General features: G+C 44.8%; 1 protein-coding gene across 1 annotated transcript in view; it reads left to right on the forward strand.

The window, feature by feature from the left end:
- The window catches only part of UGGT2 (UDP-glucose glycoprotein glucosyltransferase 2), a 518,153-nt gene that overhangs the window by 185,624 nt on the left and 311,057 nt on the right, over nt 1-21,472 (forward strand). Inside the window, exon 13 of the mRNA XM_075336749.1 lies at nt 7,997-8,116. Within this exon, the coding sequence (XP_075192864.1) occupies nt 7,997-8,116 (120 nt within the window). The remainder of the gene's footprint in view (nt 1-7,996; nt 8,117-21,472) is intronic.

Below are 21,472 nucleotides of genomic sequence, written 5' to 3' on the forward strand. Positions count from 1 at the left end.
GCTATTGCCACAGTAAAGTAGTTTCATAAAAAAAAGAGAAGTTGGCAGCACTCTGCGGTGTCAAAAATCTTGCTTTATTTTCTCTTGCAGACAGGTGAGACAAGCATGAGGGAGGAGAAGCACGAGGACGCTCGTGTCCTCGTGCTTCTCCTCCCTCTACTCCCTCATGTTTGTCGCACCTGTCTGCAAGAGAAAATAAAGCAAGATTTTTGACACCGCAGAGTGCTGCCAACTTCTCTTTTTTTGCTAATCCTTATTAATATTATCTATATTTGCTATATTTCTGTAATTTTGAATAAAATAGTCCAAGTCAGGACACCACATTTTAGAATTTTGGCAACATCATGACTAACCCATTTATTGATTGATTACCTACTCTACAAAACTGTGCTTACAACATAGCTGTTAATTAACCCCTTCCCCCAAGGCTGTTTTCACCTTGGAACTTTTTTTTTTTTTCCATATTTTTAAAAACTTTTATTTTGTCTTTTTATTGTATTTACTAGTCCCTTTACGGGACTTGAATCTGCAGTCATCTGATTTCTTCTGCTATATAGAGCAGTGCATCTCCCTATGAATGCCGGCTTGCATCCGGCGTTGACAGGAAGATCATAATGACAGACACAGGAGTCATCAGCTGACCCCTGGCTGTTATGATAACCAGTCGGCGCCTGCCTCATGAAGACGCCGATGGGATATGAGAAATGACATGCTCCCCACCGGCACGTGTTAAATCCAGAGATGGTTAGCAACCGCAGGCAGACTTCCGATCCACTCGCAGCTGTTGCTGGCATATTTCCCCTGATCAGATCAGCCAAATTGTGCAGAGAAAGTTGTAGGCTCGGCGTGCGAGCCCGCATCAAAGACAGGGACACTACCTTTGACGTAAATATACGTCAACGTTTGTGAAGGGGTTATGGCACAGTGAAAAGCTAGGAAAGGAAGGAGCACCCCATTTGAGTTCAGATTTTGGTAGAATGGTTTGGGGTGCCATGTCACATAGGCAGAGCCCCTGACATGCTATAAAAGCAGACCCGTCTCCATAAGTGACACTACTTTACAAACTATACCCCTCAATGAATTAATTTAGGGTTGCAGCGAGTATATTGACACCACAGGTGTGTCAGTAAACTATATACCATTGGGTAGTGAAGAAAAAAAAAAGTTTTTCACTGAAATGTTGTTTTAGCCCCAAGTTTTTAATTTTTTAATAAGGGCTAATAAGAAAAAATGGACAGCACAGTTAATTGTGCAATTTCACCTGAGTGTACCAATAACCTAAATATAATTGGGACATACTTTTCAGGCACAGTGCAAAGCTCAGAATGGAAAGAGTGCCTTATTGGAATGCAGATTATGCTCATGAGATGCCAGAACAGCATAAATCCCAAACAATTTACCCCATTTTACAAACTACTCCCCTCAATGAATTCATTTAGGTGTGCTGTGAGCATATTAACACCACTGGTGCCACAAAATGTTATACTGTTGGGCAGTGAACAAAATAGAATTCCTATTTTCCTACTAAAATATTTATTTAGCCCCAGATTTCCAATATTTACAAAGTGAAATAAGTAAAAATAGCCCCATAATTTGTCACATGACTTCTCCTGAACATGGCAATATCCCATATGTGGCTGTACAGTAGTGTTTGGCCACACCGCAAGACTCTTGATAGAAGGAGCGTTACATGACTTATGGAGCACAAATTTTGCTAGAATATTTTGTGGACTCCATCTGCAAAGCCCATAAGTGCCAGAACCCCCTTCAAGTGGCCCTGTTTTAGAAATTATACCCCTCTGGTAATTCATCTTCAGGTATAGGGACCAATTTGTTTATGGAATACACCCATGGAGTCAAAGGCAATGAATGTTGCAGAATTAAAATTGAGAAAAAACAAAAAGCCAGCACCAAATGTGCACTACAGCACTAAACATTCCAAACTGTACTTATTATAAAAAAATTTTTGAGATTTTTGGCAAAAAATTGCAATTTCTTGAGCTGCTTCGCCACGTCACGGCAAATCTCATTTGAAGCAGTCCTACACTAAAATATTTTTATAAAATGTGCCATACGGCCTCACATATGAATAGTAGAACTGCTCTTAGCAGCACTCACCTGGTCTATTTCAATCCCGTACCCATGACTGAGTCATGGCTGTGGGCGGGACAGGTCCAAGCAAATGCTGCATGAAGTAAATAGCCTGTGGACAAAGCCTGATGACTTAATGTGAACAGTCACCAACCACCAAAATCCAGACAGATGGAATACATCCCAAATTGGGGTGCATAGCAAGGTGGAGGTCAACCACCGACCAATTCAATGAAGAAAAAACAAAAAGCCAGCACCAAATGTGCACTACAGCACTAAACATTCCAAACTGTACTTATTATAAAAATTTTTTTGAGATTTTTGGCAAAAAATTGCAATTTCTTGAGCTGCTTCTCCACGTCACGGCAAATCTCATTTGAAGCAGTCCTACACTAAAATATTTTTATAAAATGTGCCATACGGCCTCACATATGAATAGTAGAACTGCTCTTAGCAGCACTCACCTGGTCTATTTCAATCCCGTGCCCATGACTGAGTCATGGCTGTGGGCGGGACAGGTCCAAGCAAATGCTGCATGAAGTAAATAGCCTGTGGACAAAGCCTGATGACTTAATGTGAACAGTCACCAACCACCAAAATCCAGACAGATGGAATACATCCCAAATTGGGGTGCATAGCAAGGTGGAGGTCAGAATTAAAATTGCAAATATACCTTTCTAGTGCCAAATACATTGTAGTGCATGTACAGTGAGTACGGAAAATATTCAGACCCCTTTAAATTTTTCACTTTGTTTCATTGCAGCCATTTGGTAAATTCAAAAAAGTTCATTTTTTTGTTATTAATGTACACCCTGCACCCCATCATGTCAGAAAAAAACAGAAATGTAGACACATGCTGTCCATTTCCTTGTGATCCTCCTTGAGATGCTTCTACTCCTTCATTGGAGACTAGCTGTGTTTAATTAAACTGATAGGATTTGATTTGGAAAGGCACACACCTGTCTATATAAGACCTCACAGCTCACAGTGCATGTCAGACCAAATGAGAATCATGAGGTCAAAGGAACTGCCCAAGGAGCTCAGAGACATTGGGGCAATTGCCACAATTGTGGCAAGGCACAGATCTGGCCATGGTTACAAAAGAATTTCTGCAGTACTCAAGGTTCCTAAGAGCACAGTGGCCTCCATAATCCTTAAATGGAAGAGGTTTGGGACCACCAGAACTCTTCCTAGACCTGGCTGTCAAGCCAAACTGAGCACTCATGGGAGAAGAGCCTTGGTGAGAGAGGTAAAGAAGAACCCCAAGATCACTGTAGTTGAGCTCCAGAGATGCAGTAGGGAGATGGGAGAAAGTTCCACAAAGTCAACTATCACTGCAGCCCTCCACCAGTCGAGCCTTTATGGTGATATGGCCCGACGGAAGCCTCTCCTCAGTGCAAAACATGTGAAAGCCCACATAGAGTTTGCAAATAACACATGAAGGACTTCAAGGGTATGAGAAATAAAATTCTCTGGGCTGATGAAACAGAGAGAACTTTTTGGCGATAATTCTAAGCGGTATGTGTGGAGAAAACCAGGCACTGCTCATCACCTGCCCAATACAATCCCAATCAATATATATATAATTGCCTTATTCTGTCTGTCTGTCTGTCTTGCTCCAAAATTGTGTCCTTACGGTGACTCAAAGCTGATTGGCCGCTGGGCTCGCCATGGCCCCGCCCCCCCGCACGGATTGGCCGCTCGCCTCGCCTTGGCTCCGCCCCCCCACGAATTGGTCGCTCGCCTCGGCCTGGCCCCGCCCTCCGCATGGATTGGCCGCTCCCCCCGGCCCTCCGCACGCATCGCCAGACATAACCTTGCGCTGCTGGGATCGTGACGGAGCCGGTGAACGCTGGTAACCATTATACACATCGGGTAACTAAGGTCCCTTGGTTACCCGATGTGTATCATAGTTACCAGTGTACACCGGCTCCGTCACGATCCCAGCAGCGCCAGACATAACCTTGCGATGCTGGGATCGTGACGGAGCCGGTGAACGCTGGTAACCATTATACACATCGGGTAACTAAGGTCCCTTGGTTACCCGATGTGTATCATAGTTACCAGTGTACACCGGCTCCCGGTACACATGTGCAGGGAGCCGGCATTATACTCCTCTCCCCCCAGGACTACTACTCCTATTATAGTCCTCCTATTATACTCCTCTCTGAGTATAATAGGAGAACTATTATAGCATGGGGGATGGAGCACGATGGGGTGCGCAGCATGGGGGATGTAGCAGGATGGGGGGTGCGCAGAATGGGGGATGTAGCACGATGGGGAGTGCGCAGCATGGGGAATAGAGCACGATGGGGAGTGCGCAGTATGGAGGATGGACCACGATGGGGAGTGCGCAGCATGGGGGATGGAGCACGATGGGGAGTGCGCAGCATGGGGGATGGAGCACGATGGGGGTGCACAGCATGGGGGATGGAGAACAATGGGGGGTGCGCAGCATGGGGGATGTAGCACGATGGGGAGTGTGCAGCATGGGGGATGGAGCACGATGGGGGATGGAGCACGATGGGGGGTGCGCAGCATGGTAGATGGAGCACGATGGGGGGTGCGCAGCATGGGGGATGGAGCACGATGGGGAGTGCGCAGCATGGAGGATGGAGCACGATGGGGAGTGCACAGCATGGGGGATGGAGCACGATGGGGAGTGCGCAGCATGGCGGATGGAGCACGATGGGGAATGTGCAGCATAGGGGATGGAGCACGATGGGGGGTGGGCAGCATGGGGGATGGCGCACGATGGGGGGGTGCGCAGCATGGGGGATGGGGCACGATGGAGGGTGCGCAGCATGGGGGATGGAGCACGATGGGAGGTGCACACCTCCCCCCAACACACACAAACACACCACACACACACTGGGAACCGCAAACACCGCCCTACACAGACACCCACACACACAGACAACGCCGCACACACACAACACCCAACACACAAACACCGCGGCATACATAAATATACGCACATACCGCACAACACACACATTGCACAAAACATACCTCCCCCCAAAACACACCACACCCACACAAACCGCGCAACACACACACACACAACACTACAGACACACAGCGCTCCACAAACAACGCAACACACGCAACACACATACAACACCGCTCTCACCCCCCGCCACACCCAGACAACACCCAGAACATGTACAGCGCCCTACACAAACACTTGGTAACTACACACAACAACATCTATATATATATATATATATATATATATATAACAAAAATCATACATGAACTACACAATACGTAAATTCTAGAATACCCGATGCGTAGAATCGGGCCACCTTCTAGTATGAACAATGGTAGTGGTAGCATCATGCTAAGGGGGGGGGGGTTTCAGCTGCAGGGACAGGACGACTGGTTGCAATTGAAGGAAAGATGAATGGGGCCAAGTACAGAGATATCCTGGAAGAAAACCTCTTTCAGAGTGCTCTGGGCCTCATACATAGAATATAGAAAGATAGTGACTCTAAGCACACAGCTAAACAAAACAAAGGAGTGGCTTTAGGACAACTCTGTGATCATTCTTGACTGGCCCAGCCAGAGCCCTGACCTAAACCCAACTGAGCATCTCTGGAGAGTCCCGAAAATTGCTGTCCACCAAAGTTCACCATCCAACCTGACGGAACTGGAGAGGATCTGCAAGGAAGAATGGCAGAGGATCCCCAAATCCAGTTGTGAAAAACTTGTTTCATCATTTCCAAGAAGACTCATGGCTGTACTAGCTCAAAAGGGTGCTTCTACTCAATACTGAGCAAAGGGTCTGAATACTTATGACCATGTGATATTTCAGTTTTTCTTGTGTAATAAATTTGCAAAAATTTCCACATTTCTGGGTATTTTTTTCTGTGAAGATGGGGTGAAACAAAGAGTGAAAAATTTTAAAGGGGTCTGAATACATTCCGTACCCATTGTACATTGTACTGTTTATATTTTTCCCAGTATGTGTGCTTCTGAAGACATGGACTCTGTAAATTAAGCGTATCTCCTCGCTACATTAATGCCAAACCTATGAATGCCAGCTGGTTCAGGTACACTGTGGGGTTAAGAAGGAGAGCATGTAGATTAAGGAGACACTTTTGGATACCTTAAGTATTATTTTTTTGTGTGTTCTCACAGGGGGTTTACATAGATCAGTTTTTTTGCACTTATTTTTTTTTTCTTTTTTTACTATTACATAACTATTTCTATTTATTAAAATAATATTTTAAAAAAAATTACAGGTTTGTTTTTTGTTCTGTTTGTTTGTTTCTTTTAACTTTTATTTTTTTTTACTCAGTCTCTCTATGGGATTTCAACTTTTATTACTCTGATAACTGGTCTAATGTATTGCAATACACATGTAATGCAATGCATTACACCTTTCAGTGTTAGACTGACAGTGCGCCTTTTAGACAATGCTCCTTCCGTGGTCTAACAAGCCAACTTAGCTAACAGACTAGGAGGTCATAATTTAATTTCAGGTGGACATGGCAACCATTGGCAGCCTGCAATCCTATCACGGGGGAGTGGATTTGGGATACAGCTGTGATTGTGCAGGTATCACTCTTATGCTCGCATAATTGCCATGACGTACTGGTTCATTATATGTCTGCAATTCACTACAAAATATGACGTACCGATACATCATGTGATGGCAAGGGGTTAATAGATGGGGCTACCACTGAACTGCTAATTCCAGAAAGAACACTGATATAGATCACTAAATTCCTATTTATAATTTTTCTTTCGCCATATAAATTAAACTGCTCAACATTTCATTTTAGTGCTGCCCATATGGAAAAGGGGGAAAGAGATTGACAGGTTATCTTAATGGGAATCTGTCTGCAGATTTTTGCTTGTAATCTGAAGACAGAAGGAGCTGAGATTTCAGCGATGTGTGACTTATTAGGTTGTGTGATGTTGTTTATCATTAGGAGATCATTATTGCTTGGACTACAGCCCACGTGCCTTTTAGATTGACCAGGCCCACTTCTCTGAGAAGCAGCTCACTCTCAATAGATGTGTACATCGAGAGCTGTGCTATGGGTGGGGTTAGCGCTATCAGCTACATTACATGCTATATCTAAAAACTCTAATTGTATCTCAACCGCTTCACCCAGTAAACTAAGTGATATATTGTTGATTCAGGGTCTATTTCCCTATACTATGTTGCTCTCAGATGAGGTAGCAAACGCCTGCGGACAGATTTTATTTAATGGCATTGTTTGAAATTTAGGATCATTTAGCATAAAAATGTACACATTTCACTGACACAAATGTGCACTTTGGAGAACATGTTCTACATATATGACTGTCAAGTCCCATTCACATTTAACGTAGTAGAAGCAGTTTTTCCTAGAGCCTTTATTTTTCTGTAGCTGACTAAATTCTTTGAATGTTTTCCTAGAGCTAATACATTTGATCACTGTTTATATACACACAAATATATGAATGAAATATGAAAAAATGCTCCAAATCATTTGCTGTTTTGTTTGTTTTTTATAATTTGTACATGTACATGTTTATTGTTACAAACATAAGAACAGTGATTGGTGAGTAGAAAAGGTATCAAGCATATTTTACAGAGAATTATACTACAGAATTTAGTTTTTGCATTATATAAGGTGAAATTGGCAGGAAATCCATGATATGCAGAATCTTCTGAGATCCACAATAGAGAAATCCATCTAGATGTGAAATCTTGTACTGCACCTAACAGGAGATTTTCAGTGCAGAATCCTCAATGAAAATGTGCTCAAAATCATTTGCTGTTTTGTTTTTGTTTGTTTTTTATAATCATTTTACAATTTTGTTATTTTCTTGAAATTTACAATATATTGTCTTATTCAATATGAAATAGAAAATGAAACAATATTTCTTCATTTGTTTGATTTTCCAGTGGGTTAATGATATTGAGACTGATTACAAGTATTCAAAATGGCCTTCAAGTCTTCAAGAACTACTAAGACCAGTGTTTCCTGGAGCAATACGTCCCATCAGGCGAAACTTTTTCAGTTTGGTGAGTATTCTCCTATGAATTCCATTGTGCTCTCATTAGCCGTTTAAGAATTACATATAAAGTCCTTTTTATTTCTATGTAACCTTTCAATATTTCTGTCATACGTTGGATGCTAGTTATGGAATAATAACAAAGATATTTTACTTCCATGTAAATTTATAGTAACTGGAGAGGAACTAAGTATATATACACACAAGAGGGTTTCTTTGTACCACGCACAAACTGCAACTGATCTACTGTGGAGGATCATTCAGTTAAAATGGACTAAATTTGCTTGTTTAATCCATCTAGTAGCGGAGCCACTGTTAGTTTTAACGCTCTTCCTCCAATAGTTGGCAGAGTTTAAATACAGAAAGAAGGCTGATAGATACTAACTGTTAAGTATTGTCTCCATGCGTAGACTGACACACCAATGCGGCATGCCAGTAGTGAGGAGACTTATAGCTGCAATGCACCTCCGGGAAATATGTAGCTTGTCTCTGCAGGGAAGAAGTGGACTAACTCTAGTGCCACCTATTGGAGGTACCAATCCCAAAAGTTAAAAGTGACCTTTTAACAAGTCTTGCCATATATGACTTAGGATTTATGCCAGATCAGAACCTCAATTTGCAGACACGGTGTTTCGGGGTGATTGTCCCTCGTCAGAGCAAGTATGAGATCTGATCAGGCTGTATGCGAAGCTAAGACTGGGTCTAAGGGAAAAGCTTTTCTGCTACTTTTGCTTTCACTTTCAAAATGTATTGTTTGTTTTTTTTACTTGACTTTTCCTTTACTTTTTACCAAAACAAATAAATATATGTGGAACATTTAATTCTTCATACATGGCTTGACAACCTTGAGTGAAAATAATAACTTCCCGACTGTTAATATTTCATTATTTATTATGTTCTAATAGGCTGTTGTTTTCATGAAAAATAAATTCCAAGCACACGTATAGGAAACAAAACTTTAGTTTCGGAAATGTTTCAGGATATGCTTATTTTTGACAAACGCGGAGACTACTTCTGAAATGTAGCAAATTCTGTCTCACACATTAAGCATATATATATTTTTAACTATTCATTCTTCTTTTTTTACCCATTAAATTTTAAATATAAAACTGAGGCATCTGTTATGAACAAAGCCATTGAATTGCTAATGAGATAAGCAGAAAATAAATACAATTAGTTGCTGCTGTTAGGAAGAAAATATGACAAAGATTAATGGTGTACAATAGACTGGCGGTAAAAAAAAATCCTTGCCATCTGCTTTAATCATACAACAAGTTTTGCTACACACACAAGAATGGTTTGTTCAGTGGTGTCATGTACTGAAAGAGAAGTCATTCTGACCTTGTAGGGGGTTAATGAAAATCTTTATTACTAGCAATGAAAACAATTAAAAGCCGTACAATTGTGTATTCTAAGATATTGAAACCTACTATTACAATGTCAGGAATTCTCTGCCATCGGAGGTCTTTAGACCATCTCTAGTTGTCCATTTTTTCAATTCCGTAGCTGCCCAAGGATTAGTTCTCCCAAAGTTTACCACGTTTGAACTTATTGCCATACTGACCATTTGCATGAGAGAATGATCAGCTCAATTTTATTTTTCATTTCTTAACAATCTGAAGAAAAATTGCCTTTTATGCAGAAAAGGGGACTTGATCTATGTATTTGTAGGTCTATTGAAAAATGGCACTATAGTTTCCAAGATTAGCATAACAATACACTTGATGGAAACATCTTACAAAACGTTACATAGAATATATGTAGTACCACTCCATTTACATAATGACTGTCACAGATATTTGAATCTGTGTTTTCAGAGTTGTCAATATATTGACAACACTGATCTTTGTCTGGTGAAGCCAGGGGTGGACACAGACTGCAGGGGGCCCCTGTGCACAAGAAATTTTTCTGGCCCCCCTCCCTTCATTCGGCAACAAAATGATGTAAACAAATAGATTGCACTGTTTATTACTAGTTTAGGACACAACTACCAAATCTATACAATAAATAAGCTCCATATTTACCGTATAACACAGCACAATCCTGCTGCCCTTCTATCTTGCTGCAGCTTCAGCGCTATCGCCAATGCTTGTATTCACATTGGCTGGAGATGGCACAACCTGGATACCCTATGTGTGTTGCAGCTTGTCAGTGGTATACGACTCGAGTCTGAAACCAGTAATTGTCTGCAGCGGTTACATAGGGCACCTGGGCTGTGATGTCTGCAGCCATTGTAAACAGAAGCATCAGGGAACGGAACTCTAGAGCTGTCAAGTGCAAGAAAGATGAGGATTATAGTTTATTAAAGGGATTGTCCAGATAAAGGTACTCATTACCTGGAGTCCAGATTCTGTAAAAACAACAAAATAAATTGTATTCACCTGCTGTCACCCTCCTGGATCCAGCACAGGCCGTCCTGTGGTCTGTGCCAGCATTAATTGTTACCATTCTACGGGACACAGGACCGCTGCAGCTTGTGATGCCTGGAGTTCAAGTCACCTGAGTGCTTCAGCTGACCACAAGCTGCAGCGGTCCTGTGTCCGGTAGAACAGTGACATAATTAATGCTGGCACAGACCACAGGACGGGCTGCGCTCGATCCAGGAGGGTGACAGCAGGTGTGAATAATTTTATTTTTTTAGTTTTACAAAATATAACCCAAATAGATTATTTTGCCAGATAATTTCTTTACAGTGCATTTATTATTTCAGACAACTCTTTTAAAGGGAACCTGACAGCTGATACCCATGAGCCATGGGAAGCCTGTAGCAGGCAATGGCTGTACGACCTCAGTCAGGTATGTGTGACCCTAAAATGCTGAGGAGAGTCAGAGAACATACTTTAATAGACGTCGGGGACTGAGTCACATGAAATATTAGTAGACAGATGTGATGTCTGATACAGGCTGCTTGATCCACGGGTGACATGACATGCATCTGCTGTCAGGGTCCTTTAAGCAGAGCTCTATACCACAGGTGGGTACAGCAGAGAAACAGAGGAAATACAACAAAAAAATAGCTGCACCATAGACCTAATTAAAGAAGCCTGTCTATCTTATTTAATGATGTATGTAGTGTACTGTGAAGTGATATTATACTCATAGAATCATAGAATGGTTGAGTTGGAATGGACCTCCAGGGTCATCTAGTCTAACCCCCTGCTCAAAGCAGGATTCACTAAATCATCCCAGACAGATGTCCGTCCAACCTCTTTTTAAAGACTTCCATTGAAGGAGAACTCACTACCTCTTGTGGCGGCCTGTTCCACTCATTGATCACCCTCCCTGTCAAAAAGTTTTTTCTAATATCTAATCTGTGTCTCCTTCCAATCAGTTTCATCCCATTGCTTCTAGTTTTTCCTTGTGAAAATGAGAATAAAACTGATCCCTCTACAGTGTGACAGCTTTTAAGATATTTGTAGACAGCTATTAAGTCTCCTCTCAGTCTTCTCTTTTGCAAGCTAAACAATCCTAAATACTGTAACCGTACTCATCCACCGCTGCTCTCTCTGGTGTCCAGGGCTGTTCTGCTCCTTTTGTCAGTGACGTCACCGCTGCTTTCTATGGTGTCCAGCGCTGTTCTGCTCCTCTTCTCATTGAGGTCACCGCTGCTCTCTCTGTTGTCCAGCACTGTTCTGCTTTTCTTCTCAGTGCAGTCACCGCTGCTCTCCCTGTGTCCAGTGCTGTTCTGCTCTTCTTCTCAGTGAGCTCACCGCCGCTCTCTGGTGTCCAGTGCCGTTCTGCTCTTCTCTGTGAGATCACCACTGCTCTCTGATATCCAACTCTGTTCTGCTCATCTTCTCAGTAAGGTCACCGCTGATCTCTCTGGGATTCAACGCTGTTCTGCTCCTTTCCTCAGTGACGTCACTGCTCACCAGTATCTCCAGGTCACACCGTACTCTGCATGACCATAAAGTGACTTTTACAATGTAAATCTATGGAGCGTCAGAAAGAGGCTCTATAGACCTTCATTGTAAAACTATCTGTGCACACTATATAGTTTTGTTTGATAATCTAATCTACTAAAAAAGAAAAAAGTCGGCTCGCCTCGGCCTGGCCCCGCCCCCCGCATGGATTAGCCGCTCGCCCCGGCCCTCCGCATGCATCGCCCGCTCCAGCGTACACCGGCTCCCGGTACACATGTGCAGGGAGCCGGCATACGCTGACGCCTCGCCCGCTCGCTCCCGCCACACGTTGGCACACTCGTCCCCGCCCCCGGCGGACATAACCTTGCGATGCTGGGATCGTGACGGAGCCGGTGTACGTAACCATGATACACATCGCGTAACTGTAGGAAGCGCTTCCCTTAGTTACCCGATGTGTATCATGGTTACCAGCGTACACCGGCTCCCGGTACACATGTGCAGGGAGCCGGCATACGCTGACGCCTCGCCCACTCAGCCCCGCCCCCGGCACACGTTGCCACGCTCCGACCTGCCCCCGGCGGCCCCAGTATTGGGGATGGAGCATGATGGGCGGTGTGCAGCATGGAGGATGGAGCACGATGGGGGGTGTGCAGCATGGAGGATGGAGCACGATGGGGGGTGCGCAGCATGGGAGATGTAGCACGATGGGGGGTGCGCAGCATGGGGGATGGAGCACGATGGGGGCGTGCAGCATGGGAGATGGAGCACGATGGGGGGTGCGCAGCATGGAGGATGGAGCACAATGGGGGGGTGTGCAGCATGGAAGATGGAGCACGATGGGGGGTGTGCAGCATGGGGGATGGAGCACGATGGGGGTTGCGCAGCATGGGTGATGGAGCACGATGGGGGGTGCGCAGCATGTCGGATGGAGCACGATGGGGGGTGCGCAGCATGGGGGATGGAGCACGATGTGGGGGTGCACAGCATGTCGGATGGAGCACAATGGGGGGTGTGCAGCATGGGGTATGGAGCACGATGGGGATGCGCAGCATGGGGGAAGGAGCACAATGGGGGGTGCGCAGCATGGGGGATGGAGCACGATGGGGATGCACACCTCCCCCCAAAACACACACACACCGCCACGCGCGCACCGCACAATACACCACACACTCACTGGGAACCACAAACACCGCCCTACACAGACACCCACACACACACAGACAACGCCGCACACACACAACACCCAACACACAAACACCGCGGCATACATAAATATACGCACATACCGCGCAACACACACACTGCACAAAACATACCTCCCCCCAAAACACACACACGCACTCCACACCCACACAAACCGCGCAACACACACAGCCCCACACACACAGAACGCTGCAGACACACAGCACTCCACAAACAACGCAACACACACAACGCAACACACAAACAACACTGCTCTCACACCCCCCAAAAATCATACATTAACTACACAATACGTAAATTCTAGAATACCCGGTGCGTTAGAATCGGGCCACCTTCTAGTATAATATATTCACACTACATCAATAAAAGTCAGTAGGAGGCTTCTTTATATGTCTGTATTCACCTATATGTTCACATGCGACATTTCACCACATCCGGCCTTTCTCACTCTTGTAATGGAGCTGAAATTTAGGAACATATCGGTGAATACATGGATGGTTATACACAGATAAATACACGGGCATCACATACACATATGCACAAATACATAGACATGACACATATACATACATATTAGATAGAATCAGAGATAGATGATAGATATTTGATAAATAGAGGGATAGGAACATAGATAATAGATGATAGAATCATAGATAGAAATAGATAGATGGATAGATAGATAGATAGATAGATGGACAGATAGTATCATAGATAAATGATGTCCACACATTACACTTGGACTCACCCTCTCTGCAGATGATTGCACATGGTGCTCAGGATGGCCGTTTGGAGTATGCACTTCTATCTTCTCTGTGGTGCAGCCTCCTCTTCTCCTGGGGTCTGACTGCTGTGTTCTGCAGTAATTTCAGTGCAGGAGGGTGAGCGCAGCTCAGCGATGATGAAGATTGCATGGGAGACAGGGAGCCATGTTTGTAGCCAACAGAGGTGTTTCTGCTGCAGACGGAACTGTTAGTGGAGCCTTCATTCTGCCTCTAAGACACAGACTTCATTCCTTTACGCGGCCGGCAGCTTCTGCAGAAATTAGTTCTCACTCCTGCAGTCCCCCAACAGGTAAGGAAGGGGCCCATGTCAGCTCAGCATATTCATATGCGGTCAGATGATCGAGCCCTTGCTTCTCCTGATAGCATTCAAAGCTGCCGCCAGCAAAGGAAATTAATGTGTTTTCAGACCCTAGGTGGCCCCTGTGCCACTGCACCTGCGATATGTTCCCCAGTGGGTGAAGCAATTGTTTTATTGATTTGGAGGTATGCTTAGGGTGGCTTTACATGCTGCGATATCCGGCCCAATATCGCTAGCATGAGACCCGCCCCCATCGTTTGTGCGCAACGGGCATAACGCTGTCCGTCGCGCACAAAATCGCGCACCCCCGTCACACGTACTTACATGGCCTTCGACATCGCTGTGACCGGCAAACCGCCTCCTTTCTAAGGGGGCGGTCCATTTGGCGTCACAGAAACGTCACTAAGCGGCCGCCCAATGATAGCGGAGGGACGGAGATGAGCGGGACGTAACATCCCGCCCACCTCCTTCTTTCCGCATTGTGGCCGGAGGCAGGTAAGGAGATGATCCTCGTTCCTGCGGCGTCACACGTAGCGATGTGTGCTGCCGCAGGGACAAGGATCAACTTCGCCTCAGCGACAGCAGCGATAATTGGGAGCGGAACCCCATGTCAACGAAGAGCGATTTTGGACGTTTTTGCAACGATCCAAAATCGCTCCTAGGAGTCGCACGCTACGACATCGCTACAGCAGCCGGATGTGTGTCACAAAATCCGTGACTCCAACGAGATCGCTGTAGTGAAATCTTAGCGTGTAAAGCCCGAAAAATAAAGTCCCTCTTCAGCTTTTTAGCAGAGGCCTGAAGATTTTTTTTATTGCAAAATTGACATTTGAAATTTGTTCATAATCTCCTCCACCATGACAAAAACCTTAATTTCAGCTGTTGAAAATCCGCCCCAAAGGCTAATGCTACCTGTATCATGCTTCACTGTGGGCAGGACCAGGACAAGGTATTTTGGTGCCCTAGGCAGATGAAGCCTCTCACTAAAACTATGGTAACTCAACCCCTAACACACCCCCTTCCCCCTCTGATGGATCAGGTAACAAACTCTGATGACCACTTCCACTAGAATTGTTAACTTTTTCACAAAAAATACCAGTAAAAATTAGTGTACTTTAGGAGTAAGGGGCACTTTGCACACTACGACATCGCAAGCCGATGCTTGCGATACCGAGCGCGATAGTCCCCGCCCCGTCGCAGCTGCGATGATATGGTGATAGCTGACGTAGCGAACATTATCACTACGCCAGCTTTACATGCACTCACCTGCCCTGCAACGTCGCTCTGGCCAGCGACCCGCCTCCTTATTAAGGGGGCGGGTCGTGCGGCGTCATAGCGACGTCACACGGCAGGCAGCCATTAGAAGCGGAGGAACAGAGATGAGTGAGACATAAACATCCTGCCCACCTCCTTCCTTACGCATAGCTGGCGTGAGACGCAGGTAGGAGATGTTCCTCGCTCCTGCGGCTTCACACACAGCGATGTGTGATGCCGCTGGAACGAGGAACAACATCGTAACATCGGTAATTTCCAAATTATGAAAATGACCGACGCTACACCGATGATATGATTACGACGATTTTGCGCTCGCTAATCGTATCAAAAAGGCTTTACACACTACGATATCGCCTGCGACGCTGGATGTGCGTCACTTTCAATTTGACCCCACCGACATCGCACCTGCGATGTTGTAGTGTGCAAAGTGCCCCTAAGGCTCAACCGTGAGTGCATTTTCAATGTTAGATATAGAAGTACTCATTGTTTCTGGATCACTTACACAATACCAGGGACAAATGGCAATATTCTTCCCTGACATCCTATATTTTAAATGATATACTTAAGGATTGTCATGAAAACGAATATAGCTTAACTATATAATGGGGGCCATTTGGTTTCGTTTCAGTTAAGGATTCCAGTATTTCGCAGATACCGTAATAGAAACAAAACAGAGCCCATCATAGATAAATGGATACATATGATAGTTTCACCATCCGTCTTGCTACAGTTAGTTTGCAAAACAAAACTGATGGTGGTTCTGGGGTCATATTCTTGTACAAATAGTGGTTCTGGTGACAAATTAATGTACTGATAGTGGTTCTGGTGATGTATTCATGTAGTGATGGTTGTTCTGGTGCTGTAATCATGTACTACTCATAGCTCTGATGATGTATTAATGTTGTGATTCATAACCATCACCACTATATGAATACAAAGCCAAAATCCTCCTCAGAGTCACCAATAGCACTTAAATACGGTACTATCATCAGTAAATAAATAGGTCACCAGAACCACCATCAGTACAACACTAGAACCACCATCAGTGCATGAATACGGCACCAGAACCACTATCATTAGAAATATGCATGACTTGAACCACCCTCAGTATGTCAGGACTCTTCAATTCAAGAATTTTACATGCTAAATGTACAGTGCTTTTAAAAAAGGTGTGTGGACTTTTTATAGCCGCTTTTTATATCTAGCCTGGGGGTTTCCATAGCTAAACTAATTTCGGATATTCTTCAATTTCCTTTTTCTATGGCACCCTCAGTGCTGTAAACCACCTACATATAAAGGCCACTTTACACGCTGCGACATCGCTAGCGATGTTGCTAGCGATCGCACCCACCCTCGTCGTTTGTGCGTCACGGGCAAATCGCTGCCCGTGGCGAACAATATCGCCGGTATGCGTCATACCAACTTACCTTCCTAACGACAACGCTGTGGCCGGCGAACAACCTCTTTTTTTTAAGGGGGAGGTTCATGCAGTGTCACAGCGACGTCACACAGTGGCACACCAATAGAAGCGGAGGGGCGGAGAGCAGCTGCATTAATGACACACCCACCTCAGTGACTGAGGACGCAGGAACACTGTAGCGATGTGTACTGCCTCAGGAACGATGAACAACCTGCGTCCAGAACGAGCAACGATATTTGGGAAATAAACGACGTGTCAACGATTTGGTGAGTATTTCTTATGGTTAGCGGACGCTCGTAGGTTTCACACGCAACGACGTCGCTAACGACGCCGGATGTGCGTCACGAATTCCGTGACCCCAGCGATATCTCGTTAGCGATATCGTTGCGTGTAAAGCGGCCTTAAGAATCAAGCATATAACGTAGCTCAGTATATGCTGTATGTATCGCAGTTATAACTGCACAGTAGAGTAACAAATACTTTATTGGTTTCTATGGCCATGGACAGGATAAAGATGATGGTTTTATGAAAAAAATAAATGCAATTAGTAAGGATGAAATGGATCTCCTTCTCAAAACATTGCAATCGTGAATAGATCATATTTGATCTCCAGTTACAACTGGGATTCTAGCTGTCTATTCAGTTGATGTCTGATGTTCTACGTCTTATCTTGAATCTCCTACACATTAAAAACTCTATAATGTAGGATCATATTTATCCGGTTTCTCTTTTGTCCAATAAGCCATTTTATTTTCTGTATGTTTCATTTATTTATTTAAAAAAAAATGGTAATGAAATATATACCATGCTTAAGTTGTCTATGTACTACAATATTCTGAGTTAAACACAGAGGCTAAGTATGAGTGTAAATGCCGCTTTACACACTGCGATACCGATATCGCCATCGTGCGTACCCACCCCCATCTGTTGTGCGACACTGGCAAATCGCTGCCCGTGTCGCACAACATCGCCCGGACCCGTCACACTACTTACCTTCCCTGCGACGTCGCTGTGACCGGCGATCCGCCTACTTTCTAAGGGGGCGGTTCGTTCAGCGTCACAGCAACGTCACTGCAGCGTCACTGAACCGCCGCCCAATAGAAGCGGAGGGGCGGAGATGAGCGGGACGAACATCCCGCCCACCTCCTTCCTTCCTCATTGTGGCCGGGAGGCAGGTAAGGAGAGCTTCCTCGTTCCTGCGGTGTCACACGGAGCGATGTGTGCTGCCGCAGGAACGAGGAACAACTTCATGACTACTTCAGTAACGATATTTGAGAATGGACCCCCATGTCGCCGATGAGAGATTTTGCACGTTTTTGCGACGATGCAAAATCGCTCATAGGTGTCACACGCAACGGCATCGCTACAGCGGCCGGATGTGCGTCACAAAATCCGTGACCCCAACGAGATCGCTGTAGCTGTAGCGATCTCGTAGCGTGTAAAGCCCGCTTAAGTCGAGTCTCATTATACTGTGATGTGATCCTGCGATCGGAACACCGCTGTGGAGGGAGAGGAAGGGACTAATCTCCATTATCAGCTGATACATATATCGCACTGCATTCTGGTGTCATCCGAGTGCAATGCAATGTTTCTCTCGCACCCATAGACTTGTATGGGTGCAAATAAAAACAAATCAAATTCCACCTGCCGCATGCTGCGATTGTTTTCGCGTCCAGTTAGGGCTGAGAAAAAAAACATCCCACATGGGAGCGGCCCCATAGAGTAACATTAGCCTTAGTGAAATGCGTTTTTTTTTTTTTTTTTAATCGCATTCCACTTGCTCTGTTTTATTCACCGTGTGTCCTTAGCCTTAATGACCATGTTGTGTAATTTTATAGTGATTTTTCTCTGGCATTAAAGGGGGGGGGTTACACGCAGCGATATCGCTAGCGATATCGCTGGTGAAAGCACCCGCCCCCGTTTGTGCATCACTGGCAAATCGCTGCCCGTGGCGCACAATATCGTTAGGAGCCGTCACACGTACTTACCTGCCTAGCGACGTCGCTGTTGCCGGCGCACCACCTCCTTTCTAAGGGGGCAGTTCGTGCGGCGTCACAGCGGCGTCACTAAGCGGCCGCCCAATAGAAGCGGAGGGGCGGAGATGAGCGGGACGTAACATCCCGCCCACCTTCTTCCTTCCGCATTGCCGGTGGCCGCAGGTAAGCTACAGTTCGTCGGTACCGAGGTGTCACACTTAGCGATGTGTGCTGCCATGGGAACGGCTAACAACCTGTATGCTCAACAATCAACGATTTTTTGAAAAGGAACGACGTGTCAACGATGGACGATAATGTGAGTATTTTCCATCGTTAACGATCGTTCATGCGTGTCACACGTAACGACGTCGCTAACGATGCCGGATATGCGTCACGGAATCCCTGACCCCGACGATATATCGTTAGCGTGTAATGGGGCATTAAGTCTTTGCAATTGTACATTTAGAGCGTGGGACTAAGGGGTACTTTATACGCTGCGACATCGCTAGCATCCAGCGCGATAGTACCCGTCCCTGTCGCACATGCGATATGTGTTGATTGCTGCTGTAGCGAACATTATCGCTACGGCAGCTTCACACGCACATACCTGCTCGGCGACGTCGCTGTGACTGCCGAACAATCCCTCCTTCACGGGGGAGGTGTGTTCGGCGTCACAGCGACGTCACTAATCGGCCAGCCAATAGAAGCGGAGTGGCGGAGATGAGCGGGACATAACATCCCGCCTACCTTCTTCCTTCCACATTGGCGGTGGACGCAGGGAAGGAGATGTTTGTCGTTTCTGCGGTTTCACACAGCGATGTGTGCTGCTGCAGGAACGAGGAACATCGTACCTGCGGTTGATCCGACATTATGGAAATGAACGACGTTACACAGATCAGCGAGATTGTACGCTTCTGTGCTCGTTCATTGTTCCATCTAGGATTTACACATTGCGATGTCACTACCGGCGCCGGATGTGCGTCACTAACGACGTGACCCCGACGATATAGTGGTAGCGATGTCGCAACGTGTAAGGTACCCCTAAAGCTCTTGCAATCTAAGTGCAGATCTGGTCCCCATCTGTGATTTAATACTGCTCTTGTCCTCTCTTTGGCTGTCTACATAGCGTCCATAGCGTCTAGTGAGGCTCCCATGGATGGATGTCCCTTACAGTGGGCAAAATGAATGTTCGTCATGACAAGTTGTGTAAAAAAAAAAGTATGTGTGTGCATATATATATCTGCTAACTAAGGGGTTAATGTTACATGCAACCTTTGTGGAGAAAATGTGGCTGTCCTGATTCACTATTTACATTATATTTTATACTCCAAGAAAATTTAGTGAAACCAATATGTCGGAATGTTCTTTTTCTAATAGACGTGCCATATCTAGGTGTTCTAATTCCATAATTCCTTTAAGATGTCTTTTAATACCTTGTTGATTCTTCCGTAGCAGTGGATTCATTTTGTCAAGTTTACAGAAGTGTTGAGAAAATATATCCCTAAAGTTCATTCTAATCCTGCTGGGGGCTTGTACCGATGAAGGAGTCCTCGGGGGCAATATGTTCCTAATGAGAAAGTAACTAAGCCTTTTGGGGATAAGAGAAAATAGCTGCGGATTAGGGAATAACTGTAGCTTGAAGTAGTAAACAATGCTTAGTCGCCTAAGAACGTCTTGGCACTGGAGTTAAAAAGCCGTCGCTGAAATAAATGATGCGTCCTACCAATAGAGAGGTTGGCATCTACACTATGCTTCAGCCATAGTGCTACATAATCTAGAAATTCAGTGAAGCATAGGCGCAGAATGAAGATTGAAAGGTGATTGCGATTAGCTATACTGAAATTATATCACATCTGTCGGTGATATTTTTCAACTTACTTGTATTAATTTCTGGTGGAAATCTGCACATTTCTTAGATATTACTCAAGTTTTCTGTGCATCCTCAGGCATTATTCTGGGATTTACTAATCGTGCATTGCTTCAGCTGTTTTCATTTCCCACACTATATCTGAAACTTATTTGTTCCTTCAGTTTTATACAAACCTCTAAAGCAAAACAAAAATGCTTTTAATTGGCAAATTGTAAATTCAGTACTCCTAAAAAAAAAAAAAAAAAATAGCAAATGGAAATAAATTACAGAGAGGGCAGAAAACATTTTGGGAAGTTGCCAAAAATTTAGCACACCGTGAAATCTTTTGGAGCTTTCATGGTACTTCTGGGCAGCTCAGCTAAAAATGGGCAGAACTGGGAAAGAGACGGGGGATAGTATGGTCCGTCCACCCATGAAATTCTTCAAAATGAGGCTTTTCTTACACCAGAAATGTAACTCCAGTCCCTGATTAGAGTAACATTTCTGGCAAAGTGTACACCATTGAGAAGTTGTGCCGAATTCTTTAATTACTATGCACTTTTTAATGAATTTGGGGCGTTTTAATGTCCCTCGTTAAAACTAGTGTATAAGATCCCAGTCTTAATGAATCAGGACCTTTTGTGCAGTCCTTTTTCACATCATATACAAGAAATATGTTCTCTTGTACAAATGCTTAGGT

The sequence above is a fragment of the Anomaloglossus baeobatrachus genome, chromosome 2, assembly GCF_048569485.1.
Source record: "Anomaloglossus baeobatrachus isolate aAnoBae1 chromosome 2, aAnoBae1.hap1, whole genome shotgun sequence".
Classification (NCBI taxonomy): Eukaryota; Metazoa; Chordata; class Amphibia; order Anura; family Aromobatidae; genus Anomaloglossus; species Anomaloglossus baeobatrachus.